The sequence below is a fragment of the Durotheca rogersii genome (assembly GCF_024521655.1).
Source record: "Durotheca rogersii strain YMJ 92031201 chromosome Unknown GGS23scaffold_8, whole genome shotgun sequence".
NCBI classification, from domain to species: Eukaryota; Fungi; Ascomycota; class Sordariomycetes; order Xylariales; family Xylariaceae; genus Durotheca; species Durotheca rogersii.
Window position 1 is genome coordinate 644,551 of NW_026251239.1, and position 25,325 is coordinate 669,875.

The 25,325-nt window shown below is 56.4% G+C and overlaps 6 protein-coding genes across 6 annotated transcripts; 2 read left to right on the top strand and 4 right to left on the bottom strand.

Moving 5' to 3' along the window:
• Positions 1 to 123: 123 nt before the first annotated feature.
• On the bottom strand, positions 124 to 6,365 carry GGS23DRAFT_620580 (P-loop containing nucleoside triphosphate hydrolase protein; the record flags this gene model as incomplete). The annotated part of the gene is made up of 8 exons (XM_051521113.1): positions 124 to 1,490; positions 1,546 to 1,616; positions 1,674 to 3,442; positions 3,596 to 4,237; positions 4,370 to 5,455; positions 5,486 to 5,535; positions 5,569 to 6,251; positions 6,349 to 6,365. The coding sequence occupies 8 exons, from the start codon at positions 6,363 to 6,365 to the stop codon at positions 124 to 126; spliced, it is 5,685 nt and encodes a 1,894-aa protein (XP_051372449.1).
• Positions 6,366 to 8,384: 2,019 nt separating this feature from the next.
• Positions 8,385 to 9,912, top strand: GGS23DRAFT_565154 (uncharacterized protein). Its single transcript, XM_051516195.1, has one exon. The coding sequence runs from the start codon at positions 8,720 to 8,722 to the stop codon at positions 9,500 to 9,502; it is 783 nt and encodes a 260-aa protein (XP_051372450.1). The 5' UTR covers positions 8,385 to 8,719; the 3' UTR covers positions 9,503 to 9,912.
• Positions 9,913 to 11,094: 1,182 nt separating this feature from the next.
• On the top strand, positions 11,095 to 13,352 carry GGS23DRAFT_512042 (TPR domain protein). The gene has a single exon (XM_051514566.1). The coding sequence runs from the start codon at positions 11,460 to 11,462 to the stop codon at positions 13,149 to 13,151; it is 1,692 nt and encodes a 563-aa protein (XP_051372451.1). The 5' UTR covers positions 11,095 to 11,459; the 3' UTR covers positions 13,152 to 13,352.
• On the bottom strand, positions 13,260 to 14,301 carry GGS23DRAFT_512021 (DJ-1/PfpI family protein). The gene is made up of 2 exons (XM_051514565.1): positions 14,097 to 14,301; positions 13,260 to 14,001 (listed from the first exon to the last, which is right to left on the bottom strand). Exons 1-2 carry the CDS (start codon positions 14,172 to 14,174, stop codon positions 13,369 to 13,371), a joined length of 711 nt encoding a protein of 236 aa, XP_051372452.1. The 5' UTR covers positions 14,175 to 14,301; the 3' UTR covers positions 13,260 to 13,368.
• An 877-nt stretch (positions 14,302 to 15,178) lies between these two features.
• GGS23DRAFT_604754 (P-loop containing nucleoside triphosphate hydrolase protein) lies at positions 15,179 to 19,292 on the bottom strand (the record flags this gene model as incomplete). Its single annotated transcript, XM_051519647.1, has 2 exons — positions 15,179 to 17,533; positions 17,589 to 19,292. The coding sequence occupies 2 exons, from the start codon at positions 19,290 to 19,292 to the stop codon at positions 15,179 to 15,181; spliced, it is 4,059 nt and encodes a 1,352-aa protein (XP_051372453.1).
• A 3,685-nt stretch (positions 19,293 to 22,977) lies between these two features.
• Positions 22,978 to 24,989, bottom strand: GGS23DRAFT_512106 (allantoinase). The gene is made up of 2 exons (XM_051514567.1): positions 24,124 to 24,989; positions 22,978 to 24,046 (listed from the first exon to the last, which is right to left on the bottom strand). Exons 1-2 carry the CDS (start codon positions 24,646 to 24,648, stop codon positions 22,991 to 22,993), a joined length of 1,581 nt encoding a protein of 526 aa, XP_051372454.1. The 5' UTR covers positions 24,649 to 24,989; the 3' UTR covers positions 22,978 to 22,990.
• Between the last annotated feature and the right edge of the window lie 336 nt (positions 24,990 to 25,325).

A 25,325-nucleotide genomic window follows, 5' to 3' on the forward strand; every position in this document is an offset into this window, starting at 1 on the left:
ACATCAAGATGCCCAACCCGCCGCGCCTCTACCCAAGAGCCGGCTCTAATAGCAGTAAACAGGATCCCGTCCCATAGCACCCCGACAGTTCACCGCAGCCTAGATATCTCGGTCCATGCCGCATCAGACGATGCGTAGTCTCGCGGCCTCAGCGCCGAGCAAATCCATCTCCTGGTCGTGCTGGACGCCGCCGGCGAGCGTGTGGTTCGTGCCGCCGATGGGCGCGTCGCAGTCGGGGCAGCGGATCTGCACCATGGGCAGGCCGCACTCGCCGACGGTGAAGGGGTGGCCGCGCGCGCAGCGGTACCAGTGGCCGGTGCCGGAGAACTCGCGGGCCATAGCCTCGTAGACGGCGCGGCGCTCGGCCGCCGACACCTCGACGTAGAAAGCGCCGTCGCGGATCGCGATCTGCGCGGCCTGCAGCGGCCCGCGCAGGCTCGCCGCCGACGCGTGGCGCGCCACCAGCACCTCCGCCCGCGCCAGGTGCCGCTCCGCCCGCGGCGCGTGCGCCGCCACGTCGCCGGCCCCCGCCTGCCGCACCAGCGCCACCAGCTGCGCGTACGCGAGGCACGCCTCCGCCTCCTGCCGTGCGTAGTTCGCGCCCCGCGCCAGCGCGATCGTCCCCGCGCAGCTCTCCGCCGCCTCCCCCACGTCGATCGCCAGCGCCGCCCCCGGCTCCGCCGCCTCCCGCCACAGCCGCAGGAAGTCCCCCAGCACCGCCAGGTAGCACGAGAACCGCATCGCCTCCGCGAGCAGCTGCCCGCGCACCTGGACCTTCGACGGGTCGACCGCGAAGTCGCCCGTCGTCTCCCCCGCCCGCCGCGCGTACTGCACCAGGTCGTGGACCCGCTGGTACGGCTGCTCCTCGACCCGCACGTTCTGCAGATACGCCGTCATCTCGTTGTACAGATGAAACATCGACGTGTACCGGCTGTTGCCGGTCCATACGTGGAAAGCGAGCAGTTGGTTCGACTCCGTGCCGCCGACTTCGAAGTTGCCTCCTTCTACCGGGGACCGGACGAGCCGCTCGGGCTTCTTTGCCTGCTTGAGCCGCTCCTGCTCATCGATGAGGCGCTGCTCGAAGGCTACCGACCGCGAGTGGGACCAGCTGATGAGCTTCTTGGTGGACTCGTCCAGCAGGGCCTGGCGAACAATCCGCCCGTACCGCGAGATGTTGCGTAGGCTGCCTCTGCAGTTGGGACAGCTCTTGACCTCGGTGTCGGAGAACGGCGCGGCAGACGAAGCCTTGACGGCCAGGATGGTGCCGTCCTCGTCGGTCTCGTAATGCTCCGACATGCCCAGCTGGCCGTCCATGCTCGACACGACCATCATGTGGCCGCAGGTAGGGAAGATGCATGGCTCGAGGTCGAGGTCGATGTCACGGTACTCACGCAACTCCAACATGTCAACAACGATGCCCTTGATCTCGTCAGAGGCGCAAACTTGGCAGTATTTCACGTCTACGCAGGGCTCCCCGCAGAGCGACGGACCTAAATGCGACGATTAGCCCCAAAGTCCTTTATCGTCGTTATGTCTCGTACTTACATTGATGACCACAGGGGAGGACATTCGCGCACCGCCTGGAGCAAGGAATCCAGTCGCAAGGTGCCGCGCAACTATTGAAAGTCAGTTTCAAAACAGAATCTCGGACCTTTTCTCTGAGGAAAACTTACGGCATAGTACATTGGCTGTGTGGACATGCGGATGCGCATACGGGCATCGCGCAAGGGGTGCAGGGCTCGGAGCACTTCTTGGAGCATTTGGAGTGGCAGCATTGGATCTCGCACGGCATCTCGCACTGCGGGCAATCCTCGTCCTGGTGGCATCGGAGGGGGCACGCGTGTCGGCAAGAGCTGTAGTTCCGTCCGCACGTAGACTTGCATTGTCGATGCGCCTCCTCTTTGACCTTACCATCCTCCCGGATTCGGCAGCTGCTGCAGCCGTATTTGCATGCGTGTCCGCATGGGAGAGGCGTCCCACAGGTGGCCGGGCAAATGAACTTGTTCTTGGTAACATCCTTGTGACAGGCAACTTGTACGCGGTGGTTGCACCCTGGGACGACCTTCTCCGTGGTCTCGGAACACAGGACCTGGTCTGGTTTCTGCTTCTGCCAGCACTTGGGGGACTTCAGCACGTGCTGGCAAGGCAAGACAAGTGTCTGACCCTTGAGCACGGTCAAACATTTCTCTCCACACTTCTCTCCGCAGAGCTTAGGGCAGGCATGATGGCACCCCTTTTGCTGCCGTTGGCAGGGCTTTAGACATTTGACTGCCTTGTGCAAGGGTTCCGAATGACACTTGCTAGGGCACGTATGCCCACAGTCGAGTCTTCTGAAACATGGGAGGCCGCATCCCCCCTCTGGAGACAGCCTGGCGAAGTCTTCGAGTTCCCGCACCTCGATCGGCGTGTCTTTGTGTCTCGGGCACTGTAGCTGCAACTTGGTGCCGTGGTTCCCGTTCTCCTTCAATATGTCGATTACCTGGGACCACATGTCGACGGTCCCGTAGGTCGCCGAGTTGCCGAGTATGTACATGCCGTGCTTCGCGCGCGAGAGCAGAACGTTTATACGATTTGTGGTCCTCAAGAAGCCGCATTGACGCGCCTGATTGCTCCGAACGAGAGAGATAACAATTACCTTGGCTTCCTCGCCCTGGAAGTTGTCGACGGTAGCAATTCGTACACAGTGCTCGAGGTTCTGTTTACGAACTTCGGTTGTGCTCTCCAGACCTTCTTTTTGCAGATCATCGAGGTCCCTGTCATTAACGGCAACTTCGAACGATTCCTTGAGTCTCTTTCTCAATTTTTGCAACTGGCCTAGGTATGGCGTTATAATAGCTATATCCTCGCTCGCGTACGTGCCCTGGCGAACAAGATGGGAGACAAGGGCGCAGGTCATCCCCACCTCAAAGTCGTTGGTTCTGGATTTGCTGACGGCGTCTCTATGATTTTGCTGTTCTTCAGGTTTAGCGTGGTCGAACCAGAACAGTCGTCTCTTCATGCCAACAACCTCGGGGTAATCACCAACTTTGGCGACGTCCTTGAGGGATGGGTATAGAGTATCTCTGATCAGCCTGGAAATCGATGGGTGCATTCTCCTCTGTACGTTAAGTATGTCAAATGGGATTCTTCGATCTGACGATCGAGCAGGCTGGACAAGCCTCTCAAAGAGCGATACATCTAACGAATACTGTGGACCATTGGGATTGGCCGCAGAGAGTTCGTAGTTTGAGACCTGGGGACGCAATTGGAGATGGTCCCCAATCAGGATGGTATGCTCGACCGATGGAAGCAATGCCGTTAGGATATGGCTCTCTAGGACTTCTCCCGCCTCTTCGCAAAGCAGAACCTTCACGCCAAGCTTCTGGAGACAGTCTCGATTCTTGGCTAGGCCACTCGTTGTAACACCAATGACTTGAGCCTCTTGGAGAACGCGAAGATCAACCTGTAAGAACCAAAGGTAAGCCCACATCAAAACAGGTGAACTGTCGCGGGCAGTAGTAAAGTACGGTGGGTGCAAGATGAACCCATGTCCGCTGCCTCCTCCCGTCGCAAAGAAGTCGATCACGAAGGAGTGGTAATGGCCGAGGAAACTCACCTCGCGTAATGCAATTTCATGGTTCTTCTTAGCTTCCTGATAGTCGCCCTGGAGCGAAATAAGTTCCTCTATCACATCCCCGATCATCTCTCGCTTCCAGATGTCCACGAGCAGGATTCGCTCTGCTCGATTAAGCGTGAGTGGATTGCATGCTCTCAATGCAGCTCTATGCCTCACTGGGCGTTCAGACCGATGACCACCGAAGATCCATTTGTGAAGTCGGCGCTGCGCATTGTTGGATCCAGCCACTTGCCAATCGCTGTCCTCTTCGCCGAAAATCGTGTCGTGAAATTGTGTTTCGTGCTCCTTTAAATATTCCTTGAGCCTTGAGGTAGTCGTTGCCGTCTTTAGCTTCAACAAGTAGTCTTCCACTTCTTCTTCAACTGAATCCAATTCATTATGATACCTCCATACGTGTTGCTTCTCTGCTTTGGTACGCTCGGAAGTCTTGCGCACTTCGCGCAGGTTTAGATCCTGAAGTATTTCCGATTTCGACCCGGCGCCGATCCGGATGATCTGCTTCACTCCGCCTTTCCAAAGGTTCTCGAGGAGTTGATCCAAGGCGTGGTTGGTATAGCAAACGCATAGAATAGGGCCGAGCGTAGTCCTACTGGCGCTCCCAAGAAGAACTTTGATGATGGCCTATATATTTCGGCTTATTAGCATTGATCTAGTTGTGAATATGTTGAGTCTTATCTCTCTCGATAGCGCTACGATCAAAAATGACACGCTCTATTGGAGTCGGGAAATGGAGTTGTAGATAATTATGCTTACCTCGCCTGTGTAGCTTTTCCCGGTACCAGGTGGCCCTTGAATCAGTGCCAGGCTCCTTGTAAGGGCGTTCAGAAGGGCTCTTGCCTGGCCCTCGTCTAAACTAGACCGACGACAGAGCTCTAGAGGATTGGGCTTATTTTGAGGTGAAAATAAAAACCTGCCGTTGTTTGAAGTATCAAGACTCGTCAAATCGAAGACGAACCCTGGCTTCGTTGCGTACAACGGCAACGGGACGTTGGTCGGACCGGGGGAAGTAGAACTCGGGGCGAGAAGGTCAACAAACGGGAGCTCCAGGCTCGTATAAATCTGCTGAAGTGCAGATAAAGTGGGCTTGAACGATGGTAGCAGGATGCCAGGGAACTCTAGGAGGGTCCGTCCTGTAGGTTGTGAGTGAAAGGCCAAAGCTATTGCCGTAAGGTCCGTCTCGTTTGGCTCAGCCAGATTCAAATTCACGTAGGCAAAATCCTGATGGCTAAAGAGGTCGGCAACTTCGTCTTCGTTCTCGTTGTTATTCCGCCGGTTTGAGTTCGGTCTTACGGTTGACTGGGACACAACACAAAAAATAGCAGTCCCCTTTTCTAGGAGACAAACAAGTGCTCCAATTTCCAGACGCTTCGACCAGTTCCACCATTCCTTGCGTAAGCGAGCCGACAGTCCCCTGGTGGGTGATGGCTGCTCTATCTTCAGATGGATATCGAGCCCGGCTTGGAACGTATGCCTAATATCGACGATTCCCACAACGGTATAGGCGTTGGTTCGGGCGCTGTTTGGCCTCTCGACATTATTCTTAGTCTCTGGGTGTTCACTAACACTCAGCTGTTCGCAGATCGCCTCTTTCAACTGGCCGACCATGTCCTCCCGAAGAAGCCGAAAGTGACGGTCGATCAATCCTCTGATTCCCGGTAAGTGCAACGTAGATGGATCGCTAAGCGGCCGGTAATCCGCGCGGACCGACATGATCTCCGACATTGTCGGCAGGATTTGGATCTTCGTTATGTCGTCGGAGTCATTATCATGACGTGGGCCCGCGATCGACAAGGCCCCTGGAAAGTCTCGACCCAAGACAAAATTCGGCTGCTGGCGTAGCTGTACAGGGCGAGTGGCACGGACTACCACCCCTTGGACCACGCCGAGACGTCTGTATATATGCTCCAGGTGGCTCATTGCTTGACGACCCCAAAAAGTACGGTCATTCCCACTGAGATTGTCGACACGTTGACGTAGTTGAGCCACAACTGGCGGGATATCATCGTTGACGAGGGCGCTGGTATTGCAGTCAACTAACTTGGCCAATACTGCGGCGCATTTCTCCAAGAATTCGCCCATCGATTCATCGTCGGGGTCGATGCGACGCCCCTCCCATTTCGTAGCTAGGTCGCCTAGGAACCCGAAGAGGGTCGTAAGCCGGGAGGCGTTGAAGCCAAAAACGACGTTGTAGATGGTACCAAGATGCATTTCAAGAATGGCTGAGCGAACTACCCGCGGGTCCGTGAGGATCAGAAAAAAGGGCTTAACGCAAGTGCGCCAGAGGATAAACCGCCCTTGGTCCGAACCGCAAGACGGAATATGCTCATCAATCATTTTACGTATAACTGAGCCACCTTTATCTGTAGCCAGCTCGGCAACCGCCTTCTGAAGCGTGTCCATGTCGCCCTGGATCAGGCTCTGTGCAGTCTGGAAGACCTGCGGGATGTTGGGGTTACCTCCCGCCGAGGCCCTTGAGAGTAACCTCCGCCAATGATGGAAATCATCGTTATTTCTCTGTCCCCTGGTCGATGCTTGTGTGTCTCCGGCTTGGCCTTCCACATTATGAGGTGCAGTCGGCAGTAGGGTGGAATGCGAGAATTTGCAGGATGCACCGAATCTGCAACCACTCGGTCGGCTGAAGAAATGGCAAGTTTTTTGACTGTTCCCGGAGTGAATGAGCATCGCGAGCGTGAGGGCTAGAGGGCGGGGAGTGGAATCGACGGGTGACTCACGACTTCAAGGTCTCCATGGCTGCTGCGGATTGCCAAACGCCCCGAGCACTAATTAGAATGAGGGTCAAACCCAGGTGAGCGTTTGTTTCTGAGGTGTCGGGATTTATAGCGGGTGGGGAGTTGGAAGCAGATTCTCCCGATCGAAAGGTGATCCAGGTTGGAGAAACAGACAGAACATTGACGGGCATAAGATCAAAACACATACTCGGGTACTCAGGCATATAGAGTGTTGCCCGAGATGCAATGAATATGCGGACGGATCCGAGACAAAGACGTGGCAGGACAACTTCGAGACCCTTCACGCGTTAATACGTAGTATCCTGCCGTATTTCACTGTTGCTTTAGCATGCCATCAACCATTGCAACGAGTAGCGTCGGAACATGGCCGAAAATACAGTGATTTACTTATTTATGTAGCTGACTGTACGTGACATGTGCGGGGAAAGGAGGTTGTACAGTACTGCCAGAGACAACCACTTATAAGGCTTGCTTTGATGAGACTTGACGGGAACATACCAACACGTTCCCGGTTCTACCTCTACATGAGTCGTTGTATGTTCGGTTGCTGCATACTTGAGACGGAACGCGGACGGCGCGTGCTAACCGAGAGGCTTCCATACTAGACGTATGCCAGCCTTCGGCCTTCGCGCTGACCTCGAGCCCAGAAAACGGCCAGCCACATAGCTCCGATCAGGCTTGCGAGCATATGCTACAGTGTGAGCCCTGTGAAGCAGCAACGTTGCTGTGGCTTAAGACAGGGCGAATGACAAGCCGTTGATCATTACGAGACAAAAAAAACTCCCAAACCCAACATATCTACACGTCAAAAACCCTTGGTAAAACTGCCACACTATACGTTATTGGGAAAATACGTGGCCGCCGTCAAGTATCCTGTAGGGTTTCATTTGTGCCACAACCGCTGCAAGCCGTGGGCTGTTGTCACTTCGTGTCACGGGACAGCTGACACGTTGCGGCGGTGCCATTGGCGTTGGCAAAGCGTCGAAATCGTCATATCTTCTCCGCCGGACCACGGGATGCTTCTACTCATATTGACTCATTAACTCACGGCATATGTCCTAGGCCTGGGTTGACATAAGGATCGTGTCGGCAAGTGGCGTTGTCACGTGGGAGATCCTACCTACCTATGATGTAAGCCTATAATATCTACAGGTAGCAGAATGTAATTAGGCGTCTACGTTGTGTGGAACAGGCGTATATTGCAGAAGTATCTTACCTGGTTCACCGTTTGCAGACAAACGGACATTCGTGGATCGAATACATCTCCATACTAACACTCGAGGGCACTGGCGATGTTGAAACTATATTACGTCACATTCTGTTGTCCTCTTCCCGCCTTTCAGAGCCCGAATTTGGTGAGTCGTTGAGAGGTTTAGGACATCTTCTTCCTTCACATCGCATCCGTATCCGCTCGTGGCAATCGGCCAGGCCTGTAAAAATCTTCAACTGTCATATAACTCGGCTCTAAATCTGGCCATCGCCGTCCTGGGAGAGCACGTTCACTCCGGGAGGGCAAGTTTACGAGACGGATGCGAGACGGATGTTAAGCAGGGAGTTGTTTGACTGAATGCACGCAGATCTAACCGCTTGGCCTGAGCCAACTTTACGACTAGAAATCTAATAGGCGGTGCCGTGAACATTCTCACCTTAGTCTGATGTGCTGTAGCCACGTGAACACTCGGAATAATTCGAGTCGAACGTTCAACTCTCTACCCCCCCGCCTAAGTCCAGTGGGCCTCCAGCTCTCCAAGGGTATTAACCACCGCGTCCGCAATTAGGCCCAAAACACTCGGCTCCCCGTTTCTGCGTCTTAGAGCAGGCAGGATACCCACTCCACGAACAAATTAACGTGTTCGAATTCTCCGAATCCTCCCAATCAACTAGGCATAGCTCCCGCGGATGAGGCTGCGTTGGGTCAGAAGGGCCACGATTGGCTACGGCTTACGAGTCGACTTCGCATTTACCGTGATGATTGGCCAGCCCTAAAATGGAGCTGATCCCTATTCAGGGAACATAATCATGAGCAAAGGGCCGCAGTGGTACCAGCGTGCTGGAGAATTGTAGATAGACGTATGGTAATACGTCTTAGCTCCGAGGGCTAACATCAGCTTCAGAGTCCTAAATCTGAAAAAAATGAGATGCCTTGGCAGGCAAGACCCTCTCGCTCATCCTCTGGTCTCTGGGCGGGAGTACGCGGGAAACGATCTCTCATCCTTCACAGCGCGAAGCGACCGAACTGTCTCGCTCTCTCTATCTCGACGTTCAACAAGACGGACGAGAGGCAACGGTGGGGGCCGCTATACGAGATAGAGGTTATAGAGTGGTATAAGTTGGATCTCGCGCACCTGTCAATATGGCGTTGAACGGCACTCAGTCGAAGAAGGGATTCACCCAAGTTCGCCCTAATACAGACCGATCTCGAGGCGTATTTGCAGCTAGCCGAAACGATTCCCGGAGTTCCTCAGCGTCCCGAGCCGCCACCTCCACCATGAGCGGTTCAGAAAGTCAGCCGTGCACCTTCGCGGACGTCGCGGTCTCGTACCGTGTTTATATTCTCGACGACCTTCTAGCCGAGCCTCAGGAGGTTGTTCACGACTGGAGTCGGAACCTCCTATACATCAGCCAGCGGCATAGGCAAGGAAACAGTTTCGCGCCGATCGAATTGTCTCACGAAATTTCCATCCTCGACATCTCGGTCGGCGATATCGTTGCGTCGATCGACATCAGCCCCTACGCCGGCCCGCACTGTATGGCGCTGGACGAGTCGTGCTCTTATCTTCACGTCTACGTGGATGGGGGCACCATCTGGATCGACCCAGAGTCGAGGACCCTCACCAATTTCGAGCCCCAAGCGATCGGGAGGCAGGCAGAGAGATCCAGCGAAGACTTCATCGCGGAGATCGATCTGCGCTCTGGGAAGATGCGCCAGAGAGTCAACGTCCCCGAAGGCGACAGGCATCTAAGCGATGGGCGGCACGTGGCTTTTTCTGCTCCGGCAATCCGGTTTGCCAGTCGATCCTCCAGCAGCGGACTACCTGTGGTTGCCGTGGACCAGGACGCCGCAATAGAGGCTATGAGGGCGAAGTTTGCCATACGCACAATCTACGTAACGTCTCGAAATGTCATGTTGGTTTAGAAGGAGTTATGTATTGGGAAAGGGGATATTCATGCATTAGTATACGGAGTTTGGTGGTTCCTTTCCATTTTTCCATCATTGCCCGCTTTACCACGAAAACCAAAAAAGAACAAACTGGGTTCCAAAAGACCATGCTGGCATGCGAGAACAAATATTAGCACTGGCTGCTGGAGTATCATATTCGATAGATCATAGATAGTTCACACGCAAAGCGATCCTCTGTTTCTACGTCTGGAAAGACACTCTGGGTAGTTTTCTCCAAAGGCCACGGCGTGTCTCGCGCAGATGTGAGACGCCTAGAACGAGAATAAAAACGAGACAGACCACCAAGTCAGATGTAAAACATTGTGGGAGAGGCGAGATGGCCCCTTCGGTGTGGGGGTGGCAAGTAGAGGCCTGCCTGTGCGAACATGAGACGAAGACTATACAGGGCTCCAAATGGTGTCCACGTCTGCTTCTACTGAGGTAACCTATGGGAGCCGTCAGAGCCCTGTGAGCTTACTTCCGAACGTCGAACCCTGCCCTGTAAGGCCGAGTACAGTCCAATAGGGGGTATTGAGTACTGACTAAGCCGGGATAGGTCCTAGTCATCGGTGGGTCGCGTTCAGCCCTACGAGCCGAGCCCCTGGTCATGGACTCTGGGTCAATAAGAAAGCTTCGCGGCGACCTGGGAGTCCCGGATGGGCACGTGGGATTCTCTACCGGGCTTATTGTGTGCCCTTTCCCAGTCACAGCTTCGTCTGATAGCTCGGACTGTATCAGCCGCATCATACCTACTCATCATTTTCGTCTGAGGCGACAGGGATCGGGGGTAATCTCGGCTAGAGAGTTGCAAATGTGCTGTTTCAACAGTACTGCGCCGGTACGATGGGTAGGGCAGAGTTCGCGCGCCACCTGGCGGCGAGGGATTACCTGATACTCGTAAAAGGGATAAAAAGGACCGAAACCCAGAAACAAGGAACTTCTCCTACAATTTCACGATGATGCACACACGCATCATGCCAAAGCGGGATTATCCGCCGTTCTATCAGCAGTATCATAAGTTCCACTTGCCATCGCCACGAGCATCTGTGCGATCCGTGCCTCAAAGATGAGCAGGGGCAGGGTAAGGGGCACAGGAAAGTGACCACGTACGCTCCCCAAATTAGAACAAGCTCTGTAGATTCCATCCATATGTACGGTGCACAGGAGAAGATCTACAGGTCTACAGGGTCAAAGCCCGCTATACTACGTACTCCCGTCGTAAGTGATAATACGGTGGATGGTATGAGAAGCTTAAAGCTCACGTGCGGTGAGAGTGGCAAATCCTTAACTTGGTGTTTCGATGAGCAATACGGAGAATTTGCTATCGGGCATCGCTATTACTATGAGAACTAGTTACCCGACGGACCGGAAAATCGGGTAACAAGACCTAATCTTAGGCCTCTCGCACTGCAAGTCGCATCAGATACGGCGCAGCTATTAAACTTGGCAACTCGCCTCCTGCCCGCACAGTATTAGAAACTAACATGAGCTCACAGAACCATCAACCTGTGTTAAACCTGTGTTGGAGTGGAGGGCTGAGGCAACAATCAAAGCCAGAGTCAGTTACGGTTGGAATTATAGTCCTAACCACAATGTGAGATAGTATCAGAAACCTAGAACGTTCTTAACTATCGTCAACTTGTGAGTTGTGACGAAAGAGAAAGAGAGAACAACTACCTACCAAGGTGTTTAGACTGTAGAAACTCGGATAATTACACACAACTACAGCTACAAGCCTAACCACTTAACGAGTTTTCTATCTGATGGGTATCTGCATGTGGATAATGGCGGATAGATGCATCGACTCATCGTACAATTTCCCTTCTCCCCACCGCACACCATGTCGCCAATCATTCGACCAAGCTACATGACTCTTCACACCAGGTTGTCGGGTCAGAATCCAGGCTAGGGTGTTCGTTCGCCGTGACATACGATGGAAAATCAGCCAGAGGGTCCGGCTGATCGCCGAGCAGGTAACGACTACTATGACCTCGGCTCGTACCGACGGCCCGTGGGCTCAGACAGCGACGATGCTTGCGAATGGGCCAACCGAGGGCTGATTTGGAGCTACGCCTTCAATCACGAGGAGTCTGCAAAATGTTTTGAGCGCGCCATCGCGAGCGATGGCGAATGCGTCTTGGCGTACTGGGGTTTAGCCTACGTCCTGGGCCCGAATTACAACAAGCCGTGGGACTCCTTCGATCAGGGCGAGCTCGAGGATACCATGCGACGAACCCACGACGCGATCGCGAAAGCCAGGGAGAGGGCGGGAAAGGCACCTCCGGTTGAAAAGGCGCTCGCCGAGGCACTAGAGTACCGGTATCCACGCGAGCACGCAGAGGACCAGAGCTGGTCGATCTGGAACGAGGGTTATGCCGACGCGATGGGGAGGGTCTACCAGGAATTCCCGGACGACCTGGACGTCGCGGCGCTGTACGTGGATGCGCTGATGAACTTGACGCCGTGGAAGCTTTGGGACATTACCACGGGAGAGCCGGCAGCCGGAGCTCGCACGCTAGAGGCGAAGGCCATACTGGAGGGTGCGATGGCCCAAGACGGCGGTTCTCAACACGCGGGACTCCTGCATCTCTACATCCATCTCATAGAAATGTCTCCGACCCCCGAGGCCGCCTTGGACGCGGCCAACGCGCTGCGCGATCTGGTGCCCGACGCCGGCCACCTCAACCACATGCCGTCGCACATCGACGTTCTGGTGGGTGATTACCAGAACGCCATCGTGTCGAACCAGAAGGCCATTCTCGCCGACAACGTCTTCTTCTCAAGGGAGGACCCGCTGAAGTTCTACACGCTGTACCGGGTGCACGACCTGCACTTTCGCATCTATGCCGCCATGTTCGCCGGGCAGTCCCGCATCACTCTCGAGACCGTCGCGCAGCTGGAGAAGGCCCTCCCAGGAGAGCTGCTGCGTGTCGAATCCCCCCCTATGGCCGATTGGCTGGAAGGCTTCCTCGCGATGCGCGTGCATGCCCTCGTCCGATTTGGCCGGTGGCAAGAGATCATCGACACGCCGTTCCACAACGACGCCCGGCTTTACTGTGTAACGGACGCCCTGAACCATTACGCAAAAGGGGTTGCCTTCGCGGCGACTGGGGACGTCGACGCGTCCGCCAGGGAACGAGAGGCATTCGCCGAAGCCGCCAAGGCAGTCCCGTCCTCCCGCACGCTGTTCAATAACAAGTGCGTGGACATCCTGCAAGTGGCGGGTGCGATGCTGGACGGAGAGCTCGAGTATCGGCGCGGGAACTACGAGCCGGCCTTCTCTCACCTGCGAAGGGCGATGGAATTGAGTTATGCCCTCCCCTACGACGAGCCGTGGGGCTGGATGCAGCCGCCCAGCCACGCACTAGGGGCGCTGCTCTCCGAACAGGGGCATTTCGACCAGGCGGTCGACATCTACGCCGAGGACCTAGGGGTCAGCGGAAAGCTGCCGCGCGCCTTGCAGCACCAGAAGAACGTGTGGGCGCTGCACGGTTACCATGAATGTCTGGTCAAATTGGGGCGCCTCGACGAGGCGAGAGCCATAAAGCCGCAGTTGGACGCAGCCATCGAAGTAGCCGACGTGCCCATCAAGGCATCTTGTTTCTGCCGCATCAGCGCATTTTAAGAACCTACCTACATGAATATATAGGAAACACTGTTATCGTGCTTGATGTGTAGCCAAGATTCTTCCATCATCTCGCTCATGTGTCGTCTCGGATTGACCCCTTGACATGTACCTTCAAGACGCAGGTTTCACAGGCACGCATAAATTTTTCCATTTTACTTCGAAGTCTTCCGTAGAAACGACCACCCCGACTTGGAGGGGCGAGGAGTCTCCCCCCTCATAACCCGATCGCCTTCGCGATCGCCTCGCCCACACCGACCGAGCTGGCCGGGTTCTGGCCCGTGATGAGCTTGCCGCCGTTTTCGACGACGACGTGGGGGGCCCAGGGCTCCGTCGCCTTCTCGAAGAGGCCGCCGGCCTGGGCGAGGCGGGCCTCGAGGGAGAAGGGCATGTGCTGAGTCATGCCGACCTGGGCCTCCTCGGCGTCGGTGAAGCCGGTGACGCGGCGGCCGGCGAGCAGGGTCTGGCCGGGGGTGGCGGCGGGGCCGGTCAGGACGACGTTAGCGAGCGCGGCGGGGCCGTGGCACACGGCGGCGACGGGCTTGCCGGCGTCGACGAACTCGTTGATCAGCGCGTGCGACTCCGCGTCCGTCGCCAGGTCGAACATGGGCCCGTGCCCGCCCGGGAAAAACAGCGCGGCGAACTCGCCCGCCCGCCCCCGGAACGACGCCAGCGGCGCCGTCTGCTCCCACAGCGCGCGCTGCGTCTGGTAGAACGCCGACGCCGACGCGTCCCCCTTGAACAGCTCCACCGACAGCGGGTCCAGCGGCGACGCGCCCCCCTTCGGCGACGCCACCACGATCTCGGCGCCCTTGCTGGTCAGCACGTCGTGAGGATGCGCGAACTCGGGCTGCGCGGGTCGGAGGATATTAGTGTTAGTGCGCAAGGATATTCCAAGGAGGTGTGTTCGCCGGCGCTGGGCACGGTATCAAGGGGCCGACGCACCAGGTACCAGCCGGTTGGCTTGTTGGCCGATTCTATGAAGCCGACCGAGGTGAGGACGACGAGGACTTTGGGCGCCATCGTAGTTAATAACAGTGCAGCGTGGCTGATTGATTTGAGTGCTGCCTTGTTCTTTTTTTCTCCGAGAAGATGATGAAGGGTGCTGGGATTTTCCCTTGATCCCGCGGCTAATCCTCGAGATGGCCTCGCCCCCGCTACTTATACCTTTGTCCCGTCTGGTGCGGAGTGAGTCCCATCTACGACGTCAGTACTTACAGAGCCAATGAGAACGATACCATGACACGCTCATTATGGATAACTTATTCAGAATAAGTAATGCGTGTAGTCTGGGCATCCGTCATCCTCCCCTCTCACCCTCCCTTACACCCCCTGGTGAAGCGAGTGGAGAACCGAGGCGCGCGGCCGACTACCGCCCTAATGGGTAACTGTTCCCGGTGCTATGGTATTGGTGTGTAATGCGCTCGATGCGCGCGTCTTCAAAACCTCGTTGTCTAGCTAAACGCCGATATGGGTGGCGTTGAGAAACGTGTAAACTCCGAAAGGGAGGCGAAAGGCGGAGGGAGAGTTGTCCCGTCGCAGATAGGTCAACTCCAGCGCCCCTCTTAAAATCCCTGCCACACGACCCGAGTTGCCGTCGTCAGTGTCAATGGTCCGGAGAGCCCGTCCATTTGGGGACAGCCTGGTGCTCGCACTGGGAGAATACGGGGCAGACGAGAAGACAACGAGGTGTCTAGCGTGACAATGACCATCGCCTCCCTCCAGAGCCATGCGACAATCCCTCAAAGGTAATGGGTATAACTTCATCGCTCATGGGTATATGCTCGTATCAACGCCGAGTAACATCGCCCGCAGTATTCCCTGGCCTCCCTAGTCACGATCTAACACGCGGTTTAAATTCTTCTGGTGAGGAACAGCCCTGACATGGTTCTAATTATATGCGCAGGCCGGGCTGCAAAATTATGTACAAGAAGCAATGCGATTTTCAAGGTGTCTACACGAAGTATGTTGGGTCTTTTTCTAATTATATGTGAATATCTTGGGTTCTCGGTGGATTTCATGGCTCATTACTGCTTCTTCGGTTTTTGGACAACATTCTTCCACCGCGTCCGCGTGAGCCGCAGTAGCAGCCACGCGACAAGGCGGTAGATCACGACAGTGGCTGCTAGAGCGCCAATGTGGATGACGGGGTCGTCGTTGAGCTTATACAGGTCGAGGACCTGCTCGCCGGTCTCGATGGCGCAGCGGCCGTCGGGCAGGCGCTGCGCGTCCTCGCACGTGAACTCAACGCCGCGCAGGGTGAAGGGGGCCAGCGCCGCTGTCGCGTACTTGAGCGGGCTGATGAAGTTGAACGCCTGGAACAGCTCCGGCATGTTGATGGACATGATGCCGGCCATGATCTGCGCTACCGACAGCAGGATCGAGATGACGTTGACGGCGAATCCGGTATGGTTGAAGAGCGTGTTGAACATGATGCCGAGGCTCTCGCCGCACGACACGATCCCGAAGCAGCAGAACACGTTCACGAAGTACAGCGTCGCCGTCTGCGGGAACCCCACCGCAAAGTCGGCCAGCACGCCGAAGACGAGACACGCGACGATCTCGAACGGGACCTCCAGCAGCGTGTACGTCGCCAGGAACGCCTCGACGCTGTACACCGCGTCGTCATCTTCGCGGTAGAACACCTCGCGCTCCGCCGGGTACACGGCTACATTCTGCAGCATGCCGACGAAGTAGAACGCGCACATTTCTTGTACGAAACCCACGCGGTTCTGAACGCTGTAGTAGTCGTTATGCAGCGGCGCGAAGAACAGGGTCAAAACAACTGCCAACCCGACGACTTGCATCGTACGGGCCAGCAGGAGAGGTGGCTGTCGGCGGAGGTTGATCGTCGCGCGCTGGAGCAAGAGCGGGAATGCCGTCATAAACGAGGCGCGCTTGTGGACAAGTGCGCCGAGTTCCGCAGGCGTGGCCAGCGCAGCTTTGTTAATTGACCGCCGTGGCAGTGGGTTCGAAAGCCGTCTTGCAAGCTCCCCATCAGGATGAGCACCTTCACCTTCTTCCCCTACCTCGTCTGGTGATTCCAAGGTCTCCTTCCCAGCGCCAGCATGGCGGTTAGCATCGAACTTTTCGTGAGTCGCCTCGACCCTCAACTCTTCGGCCTCGTTGATATTGGACAGTCGTGGGGCGGACGGAGAGTGCTTCGTGACTCGCTCCCACGACTCGATGAGCCGCCGAACCTTCTCCCTGCTCTCCTCCTCACGGTGCGCCTCCTGAAGATCTATCGTGATGAGGTCGAGCGCGTAATCAGCCGGGTTCGTATGTTGCGGGCATTGGTATCCGAGGGCGTGGAAATAGGGAAGCATATCCTTCGCAGAGCCTGCATAGGCGGGTGATCCTCCCCTGGCAAGCAAGAGCACGTTTCCGAAGTGCTTGAAGATGTCGGATCTGGCTTGGTGGATCGTGAGGATTAACGTGCGTCCTTCCTTAGCTAACCCTTGGATCACTTCCAAGATACTGCTCGCCGTGAAAGCATCCAATCCGCTCGTCGGCTCGTCGAGAAGGAGTACTCGGGGGTCGGTAAGAATCTGGACGGCAATACTGACGCGACGTTTTTCACCGCCAGAGATGCCCTTCACCAGTTCATTGCCTATCAGGTTATCCGCACAGTCCTTGAGACCCATCTTGACCAGAACTTCCTCGGCTCGCTGGTTCTTCTCAGACTTGCTCATCCATTTCGGGAGGCGAAGACCGGCCGCAAAACGCAGGGTTTCACGGACCGTAAGAGACGGGAGCAGCGCGTCATCATCCTGGCAGACATAAGACACCACCGACCGTATCACCGAGTCGGATGGCACAGCGCCGTTGAATGTCAACCTTCCGGACGGACGGTACCTCGTTCCAATCGTGTTATGGAGACGCAAAGCCATTGCGTTAAGAAGACTTGTCTTGCCCGAGCCAGAAGGTCCCATTATCACGTTGAGCTTGCCGGCTTGGAAGGTCGTAGAGACCGGGTTGAGGATCGTCTTGACCGGTAGCCTCCTGCCGAGCGGAGATCTCTTATCGAGCTCTAGGGAAAAGTCGTCGAGGCCGACGTCTATCGCTCGGACCTCGTACATCGACCTGGCATTCATTTTTTCCTTTCCGGCTGAGAGATCGGTGTCGGATGTTCGGGCGCGCGCGATCGTCATCTCGACTTTGAGAAAAGCCAGGCCGACCCAGGCCGTGAGGAGGAACAGAAGGACGAAGCCTACAAGAGCGATGATCGGGCGGGCGACCCAATTGTTTGGGAATCCGAGGTTGTCCATGATGTAGCGTCCCGTGAATGTCTTGCAGGCCGGGTCTAACTCGCCACCCGGCAAGGGGCAGTCGTAGAAGCTGCCCTCGAATTCGTTGCCGCAGAGCGCCCCGAAGGCGTAGTACTAATTCAACTATGAGAAAAACAGAAATTCCGTCAGCTTTGTGAGAGTAACTCACCGTATATGTAATATACTTGGTCCATCTCACATACACTGGCATCGTATTGCTCTGTATGAAATACCCACAAGCCATACTCTGCAGAGTATACGCCAAGTTTGCGATCAAACTCGCCCCAGGGAAATGTCGAACGGCGGAGACGGTACTCATGGCCAGCGTAACGGCGATGAAGTGATTTAGGAGGAGGATGGCGAAGAACGTGAAAAACTTGGTCACGCTAAGGTCGAAGCCCACCATGAAATAGAAGATGACGCTGTACAAGAACGGTACGGGCAGGTCCTCGGTAAAGAGACGCGCGATCCGGCGCGACAGCATGAAGGGGAGCGTCGTTACGCAACCCTCGCTGTTTTCGCGGTCAAACGTTGGGATGTCCAATGTGAGACGGTAAATCTCGAATGTCAAGAAGAGATATCCCTGCAAGCCCACCGAGATGTATAACGCGCCTTGTCGGGATCGGATGCCCGGCTGGTCGCGGGACAGGTTATAGAAGATATATCCCGTGATAATCGCCATGAGGATAGCTTCCATGATAGAGCCAGCCATTCCCATCGGGTCTCGATAGGTGACTTTGAGGGTCCTGTCAGTCAACACTCGCAGCTGGCGGAAGAAGCCTGCGTGTTGTTGGCTCGTGAGTGGTCTCTTAGCCTTCTTCTTCGCGTCGGAAGCGTTCTCAGTCGGCGAATAGCTGAACGATTTCTGCGACTCTTCACTCCAGGCAGCCTTCAAACGCTGGACTCTAGCAGTGCTCTCCTCCTCCCGTTCGGGACTGCGGTTATCAATCGCGGCATTGTCGATCAAGAATTCGGCCGGGTTAACAAAGGGAGGTAGCTCGAATCCTAGCAGCGAGAACCAAGGTAGACATTCCTTCATGGGTCCGGAGTACACCGGACTCCCCTTGGTCAAGATGATGAGGTTGTCGAAGAGGTCCCAGATCTCGGATCGCGGCTGATGGATAGTCGTGATAATGGTACGTCCCTTGTTCGCCAGGGCCTTGAGAGTCCGCACCAGTTGATAAGCACTCGTCGCGTCTAAGCCGGTGGTGGGCTCGTCTAAGAAGAGAATCGAGGGGTTCGCCAGCAGTTGCACGCCAATACTTGTTCTTCGCTTCTCGCCACCGCTACACCCGCGATGTTGGCTGTTTCCGATCCTGGTGTTGGCGCAGTCTTTAAGACCCAATTCGAGGATGACCTCCTCGACGATGCGCATGCGCTCATCCTCCGTAGTTGGCGGGGGTAGCCTCAAGTTTGCTGAGTACCTCAGCGTCTCGCGAACGGTCAGAGTTGGGAGAAGAATGTCTTGTTGCATGACATACGCATGCCTAACGGAGTGTACACCTTCCAGGCCATTGAAGATAGTTGTCCCAGACTGAGAGAGGCGGGAGCTAAACACGCGTTCTGCGACTGTATTTAGTAGAGTCGTCTTCCCAGAGCCGCTGCCGCCCAGAATCGCCGTTAAGGAGCCGGGCTGTAGGGATGCATTGACCGAGTGAAGCAGGGTCTTGGTCTTCGGACCGCCTTGTCCTTTCCTCAGCGTTTGACGAAACAAGTCGGGATAAGTCGCAGGGTCCCATATCGACGGTGACGTGTCGACGGTGACTGATAAATCCCGGATCTGGACATCGACGGCTTCGACGTCATCCAAGGATAAGTGACCGGCCCCCGACATCGACAGCCGTGGGCCTAGGTCCGGACGCCCAGTATCCATCGACGTAGAAACAGAGCTTTCTCGTTCATGCCTATCGGTATCGGGGATGTGGGATTTTTCCCCATGCCGTTCGTCGTCTCTCGCCATGGCAGGACCCGAGCGAGGCGACGGAATAGTGGGAGCCGATGGTACCAGAATTCAGCCGACGACCTATATTAGATTCCTAGCGGAAGTATAGCGATATGGGATTGCTATTCGGGGCGAAGGCTGAAGCCTGGCTCGGATTATCTCAAACATTCCTGGTTTTGAATCGGTTGGCTCCCTACGCGAGGGTATATATGTATGAGTTCGACTTGCTAGGTGGTAACAGCTCTTGCACACGTGTCTGGGACGAGAGGTGGTGTAAGAAGGGTGGAGGGAAGGAGAGGAGGGGGGAAAGAAAGGAAACGGCATGGAACCCTCTGAGGACGGCACGGAGAAGTCGTAGGGCTTGCCACGAAGGGTAACCACATTACAACGTAAGATACAACGTCGAGCTTACCGGGATTACTACCAGGCGAGCCAGGAGAACCACAGAGGATGGAGTCTTACCACGATCCTTAATTGGGACTCATGGGGGGCTACATCCTGATCGCCGGGCATCGAATGGGTTGTTTCGCCAAGCCCAAGCATGGCAAACGATCGATAAACATGGTTAATAGCCTCTTACGAGCCGTGTGTCCGTAGATAGTTACGGGTCGCCTTAGCGCCATACGCCTCGGACATTTGTTCATTTCGAGCCAAGTTGAGGTTTTCGGACGTCTTAGTATATAAAGCACGTTCGTCGTCTCTGAAAGGCAGAGGTATGTCGCGGGCTGTCACCGCGGTTGATCATGTTCGTGTGGGGAAACTACACAGTGGATAGAGGGAACATGATCAGGTATCGTGGCGAGATATTGAGGTCTTGATGTGCTGCTGGGTGTGCTGCTAAGCGAGGCGGAAGCGAAGCGGGAAGCGAAGGTGGGACGGTGGTTAACCGATGGATACATCGCCAAAGGGGATTTGGAGACGCGGAAATCCAAGTGGCATGGCGCAATGCTACCTGCCAAACCGCTGCAACCCAATCCGAGCGCCCGGGTGGGCTGCTGTGTCCACTAGATAGGCGTGCATCATGTCACGGTTCGGTTCGACAACGCTGACCACGACAGAGACCCGTCGGCGGTGTTGGTCTCTGTAAGCGAGCCTTCGGCTAAGAAGCGAGGAGGGAAAAGGTCCGGAAAAACTCGTATGCCTACCAATCCCGCGTAGAGAGTTCCGCGGTTTAGAGAGACAGAAGAGAAGACACACCTAGTTAGCACCTGCTCACCAAATGAATTCATTCATGCAGCATCGAGATGGAAAGTCGGAGACGAAGACGAACGGCCGTCCACCAACCGCCATCCCACTCGACCCTGTCCCGTAGGTCTATCACGATATCTTCGACGACGATCCCAGCATGGAAGACCGCCACGCCCCTTCTATGCATTGCCATGCCACCCCCCCTCCCCGACTGCACCCCCCCTTACTACTACGCCGCCCTTCCCCCCCACGCGAGGCCAAGCGAAGTGGCCAGTGCCCAAAGGAGCGTAGCCAGATCCCAATGCAGGCAACGTGGAGGCCATCTCGTTCGGAAGCAGAGCGCTCCGGAAACTTGCTCGCGCGCTGGGCCTGCGCAGGTCGCAGCCGGGTATTGTGGCTGGCGGTCTAGGTCGCGTTCCCCCGGCTGGGATTTACATTGCGTGCAGAAGGTGCACGGCCGCCAGCCAGCCGCTGACGAAGGGGGGGGCACATGGGCGCGTCTATGCGATTGCATGTGAGAGAGGCTGTGTGTGTGTGTGTGTGATACAGAGATGAAAAGAGGAGAGAGATTTGTCGGGTGGTGTGTAGGCCTGTGTTCTGTATGAAGAGTGGGTGTAGAGAGAGAGAGAAAAGAGCATCTCTGCACGACCAGGGCTCCCAGGCAGTGAGACATGGTCTACCACGCCGCATCTCCTTGCCCTCTAATCCGGCTTACTCTTGGGCAGGATTAGGCGATTTATCGACCCTCCAAACCGACGTCTTGGGATGACTTGCTTGACGCATCTACCCGTTTGGGGAGAAAAGAAAAAGTCCCCTAAAACAAATAGAGATGACATTCTGAATGAGGTTATCGCAGATTAGCAGACGCATCATATCCACATAGGTAGTAGATGGAGGGACGTGGTAACGCCTGACCACACCGGGGTTGGTGGGTTGCGCCCGCGACGTAGGCATGCATCTACGTATCTATCTCTCTCCCAATTCAATTCGATTATTATCAATCATATAGAGGCCAGGCCCAGACCATCGTCGGCGCCGTCGTCGTCGTCGTCGTCGAGCTTAGTGTGTCACGGAGTGTCACTCCCGGCGAAGGGTGACCTCGCGCGAACACGGCAAATTTCGCACATGTGCTACGACTCGCCGGCGGTGAACCTTCTGACGATCGCGACGAGGTCGGGTACGAGCGGCAGATATCGGGACGTACCCACTAATATCAATTTCCTCAAGCAACGCCCTACGTATTAGGTACCTATATTGTCTCCTTGTCTTTTGCTCTCCTCGCGAACGGCTGGCCGACCGGCTAGGTCACGGTCCGTCGCGAATGCAATGCGATGTCACCACCATATTATATTGACGGACAGATGACCCAATTCTCAGAGGCCTTCAAGGCATTATATGATCCCGACGCGTGTTGCTGCTAAGTTAGCCAGCCTACCTTTCCTGAACCCTCACTGAGCACGCATGGCCCTATCGCCAATCGCGAGCTGAATGCCGCACAGCATCGATGACAGGGCCCGGTGAATCGAGGGTGCCGTGCACGCATGTCCCGACCTTGGTTTTGCTCGCCGCTCTCCTCGCCGTCGCGACAGAACCTGTCAGGGCAGAACTTCGTATTTATCAGCTGAAGTCCATCCAATACTAGCCGGGTATGAGTGAAGAGAATAGATACTATTTTGCGCCTGAATAGCCCTCATCTGTAACCAAACCCCAATCTTGACCTAGACATACATGCCTTCAATGCACGCGAGAAGCCGTGTAGCATCATTGGCCCTGGACGTATGCCATCTCATCTCGCGGTTGCGCTAGCTGTATCACGTAGAACGAGACGGTTGCGAGTCGTGATCGAACCGGACAAATCAATATCGCCAACGGGGCCAGGAACCAGAGCAACGGACGTTCCAACTCGTGGGTCAGGATGTGGTGACATGTGTGACGGGCCGCAGAACCAGAGCCGGACGCCAGAGACACCGCAGGCTTGGCTCTGCCCCTCGTCCAATAGCGGAGCCGTCACCGGCTACGGGCAGAGAAAAGGGGCACGTCGGACGGCATGATGAGCGCATGCGAACCCCCCAATACGGCGAGGCAATTAATACTGAATGTTGTCATTGTCAGTCGTGGCGGGCTTGTAAAACCTGAGACTATTAGGGATCCTCCCGTCTACGGCCCGGAGGAAGAGGAGGGGGGCGAAGGGGGGACAACAATGTACACAAGCCTTCTCCCACCAACGCCATCCGAACGCCATCTAAACTTCGCTCGCGGGGTCCATGCAGCGCCGTGTCGTAAACAACGCGTTAATAAGACATATCGCCCTTCATCCGCCATCGTTGGCTGGCGGGGGACCGTCGCCTACCCCGCACCACCTGTGCTTCCTCTCGGCGGACCCAGAGGGGGTAGGCCGACCGCCGATCCGAACTGATCCCTAGGTACCGCCGTCCTCCTCTTCACGCCAACCTCTTCTCGACGATCGCCTCCCCGACCGGCGCGCCGCCAACGAACCCGCCGTTCGCGCCGCCCAGCTCGAACACCTTGCGGCCGCGCAGCCAGGTCTCGCGGACGCGGCCGGCGAACTGCTTGCCCTCCCACGGCGAGCAGCGGTTGCGCCAGAGCATCGCCGACTGCCGCAGCACCCACGTCTCCGCGTCGTCGAACACGCACACGTCCGCGTCGAGGCCCGCCCGCAGCCCCCCTTTGCGGTGCGCCAGCCCGACCTGCCGCGCCGTCGCCGCGCAGCACAGCCGCACGATGTCCACGATGTCCAGCGCCGCCCCGCGCTCCCGCGCCGCCGTGTACAGCACCGGCAGGCCCAGCCCCACCGACGCGATGCCGCCCCACGCCGCGAAGAAGTCGCCCGTGTGCGGCTTCTCGCCCGCGTCGCGCTCGTCGTCGGCCGTCATGTCGATGCCCGAGTCGGTGTGGTGCATCGGGGGCGCTCGGGCGGTGTCAAGGTGCGGCGGCAGGAGCTTGAGCTCGGGCGTGCACGGCGAGTGGTCCGACACGACGGTGCGGATGCACGAGTCCGGCGCCACGAGCTCGGCCCAGAGTCCGTCCTGGTTCAGCTGCTCGCGGATCGGTGGGCAGCACTTGTACCGGCAGTCGCCGTCCTCGACGCCCTCGGCCGCGAGCCCGAGATAGTGGAAGCAGGTCTCGGCGGTGATGTCAACGCCGGCGCGGCGGGCGGCCTTGAGGAGCGGGATCGCCGCCGTCGCGGACAGATGCACGATATGCAGGTGCAGGGCCGGCGCCAGGTGCGCGAGAGACAGGATTGCGTCGATCGCGTGCGTTTCGAATGACGGCGGCCGCGACTCGAGGAACGTCCGGTACGATTGGAGATCGCCGTGCGGCGCTAGGGGAGGACCCGAGGCCTGCACAGCGTCGCCGACGGAATCGGCGATTGGTGGGATCATCTCGGCGTGAAACATGAGCGTAGTCGGCGAGCCACTGAGCGTTTTCATCGCTAGCGCAACGTCTTGGGACGAGATGGCTGGGAACTCTTCCACCTATCGCCCACCGCTAGTTAGTGGCCTGCGTACACGGGATAGATCGGGTATTGCCTTAATTCGGCCTCGAAACTTACACCCGACTCGATTAGGAAACCCTTGAAGCCACGGACACCCGCCTCGACCAGAGGTAGCAGTTCGTCGGCGTTTCCGGGGATAACACCCCCGTAGAATCCTACGTCGACCCAGCACTGGCCCCGGCTCGCGGCCAGTTTCTCCTTAAACCCTGCCAGCGTTGTGGTGGGCGGGATGGCATTCAAGGGCATGTCGATGACAGTTGTCACGCCGCCAGAAGCGGCTGCTCTAGTGCCGGTGTTGAAGCCTTCCCATTCCGTCCTGCCAGGCTCGTTGAGATGCACGTGTGCATCTACGAGCCCCGGAATCAAGAGCTTCGAGCCATAGTCGATGTATGTGGTCAACGGTGGGAATGATGCCTTGGGCAACACGCTCGGCGTAACGGCAACTATCTTGCCCGTCTTGGGCGAGATCGTTATGGTGGCTGCGCTGAGCTGGAGACTGTCGTCGGCTAAGGTGATGACCGCCCTCGTCGAGACGAGGACAGTTAGAGGCCCTTCGGCCTCGAGTCTGGAAGGAATGGTCATTATGGAAGAGCGGCCCTACTATGGAGATAGGGAAGGGTGGCAGCGAGCGAAGAAACAGGACTGCAGGCAGATAGCTGGGACAGGGTACTACGACGTCTGCTTATCGTGAGGTTTGAGAGTGGTGGGTCCAACGAACGGCTTCCGGTGACACACTCGAGAAAAAACACCGGAAAAAGAAATAAGTACAGGAAAAGGAAGAGGGAGATGATCACAGAGCAACTCCCACCAACGGCAGTAAAGAACAGAATGAAGATGCGAAAATACCGGAAACACCAGGCGCAAGGCGGACGACGAGCGAGCGGTGAGGTTATCTAGGTAGGCGGTGCGGTATGGAGAAACAATAGATAACACGGAACAAATATGGGAAGCGGGTGCGAGGGAAAGATAACGAGGAAAAGTAAAGAAAGGAGGGACAGGTAGTGGGTGAATAACATAGAGAACGATCGAGTAAGCAAAGCCGCACAACTCGACGGTCTAGGCTCTCGGGTTCTGCCCTAGATAGAGTGACCCAAGCAGGGCGATACCCGCTTACGCTGCGGCCAAAACAACCGGCCCTGGACGACGGATGCTGGACGCGGGCAAGCGGGCAGCGGCTTTTTGTGTGGGGTTCACTTACAGCACTTCTCTAAGCTGCTGAGAAAGGGAGCCATTCGGACCACAACCGAGAGGGGGCTATC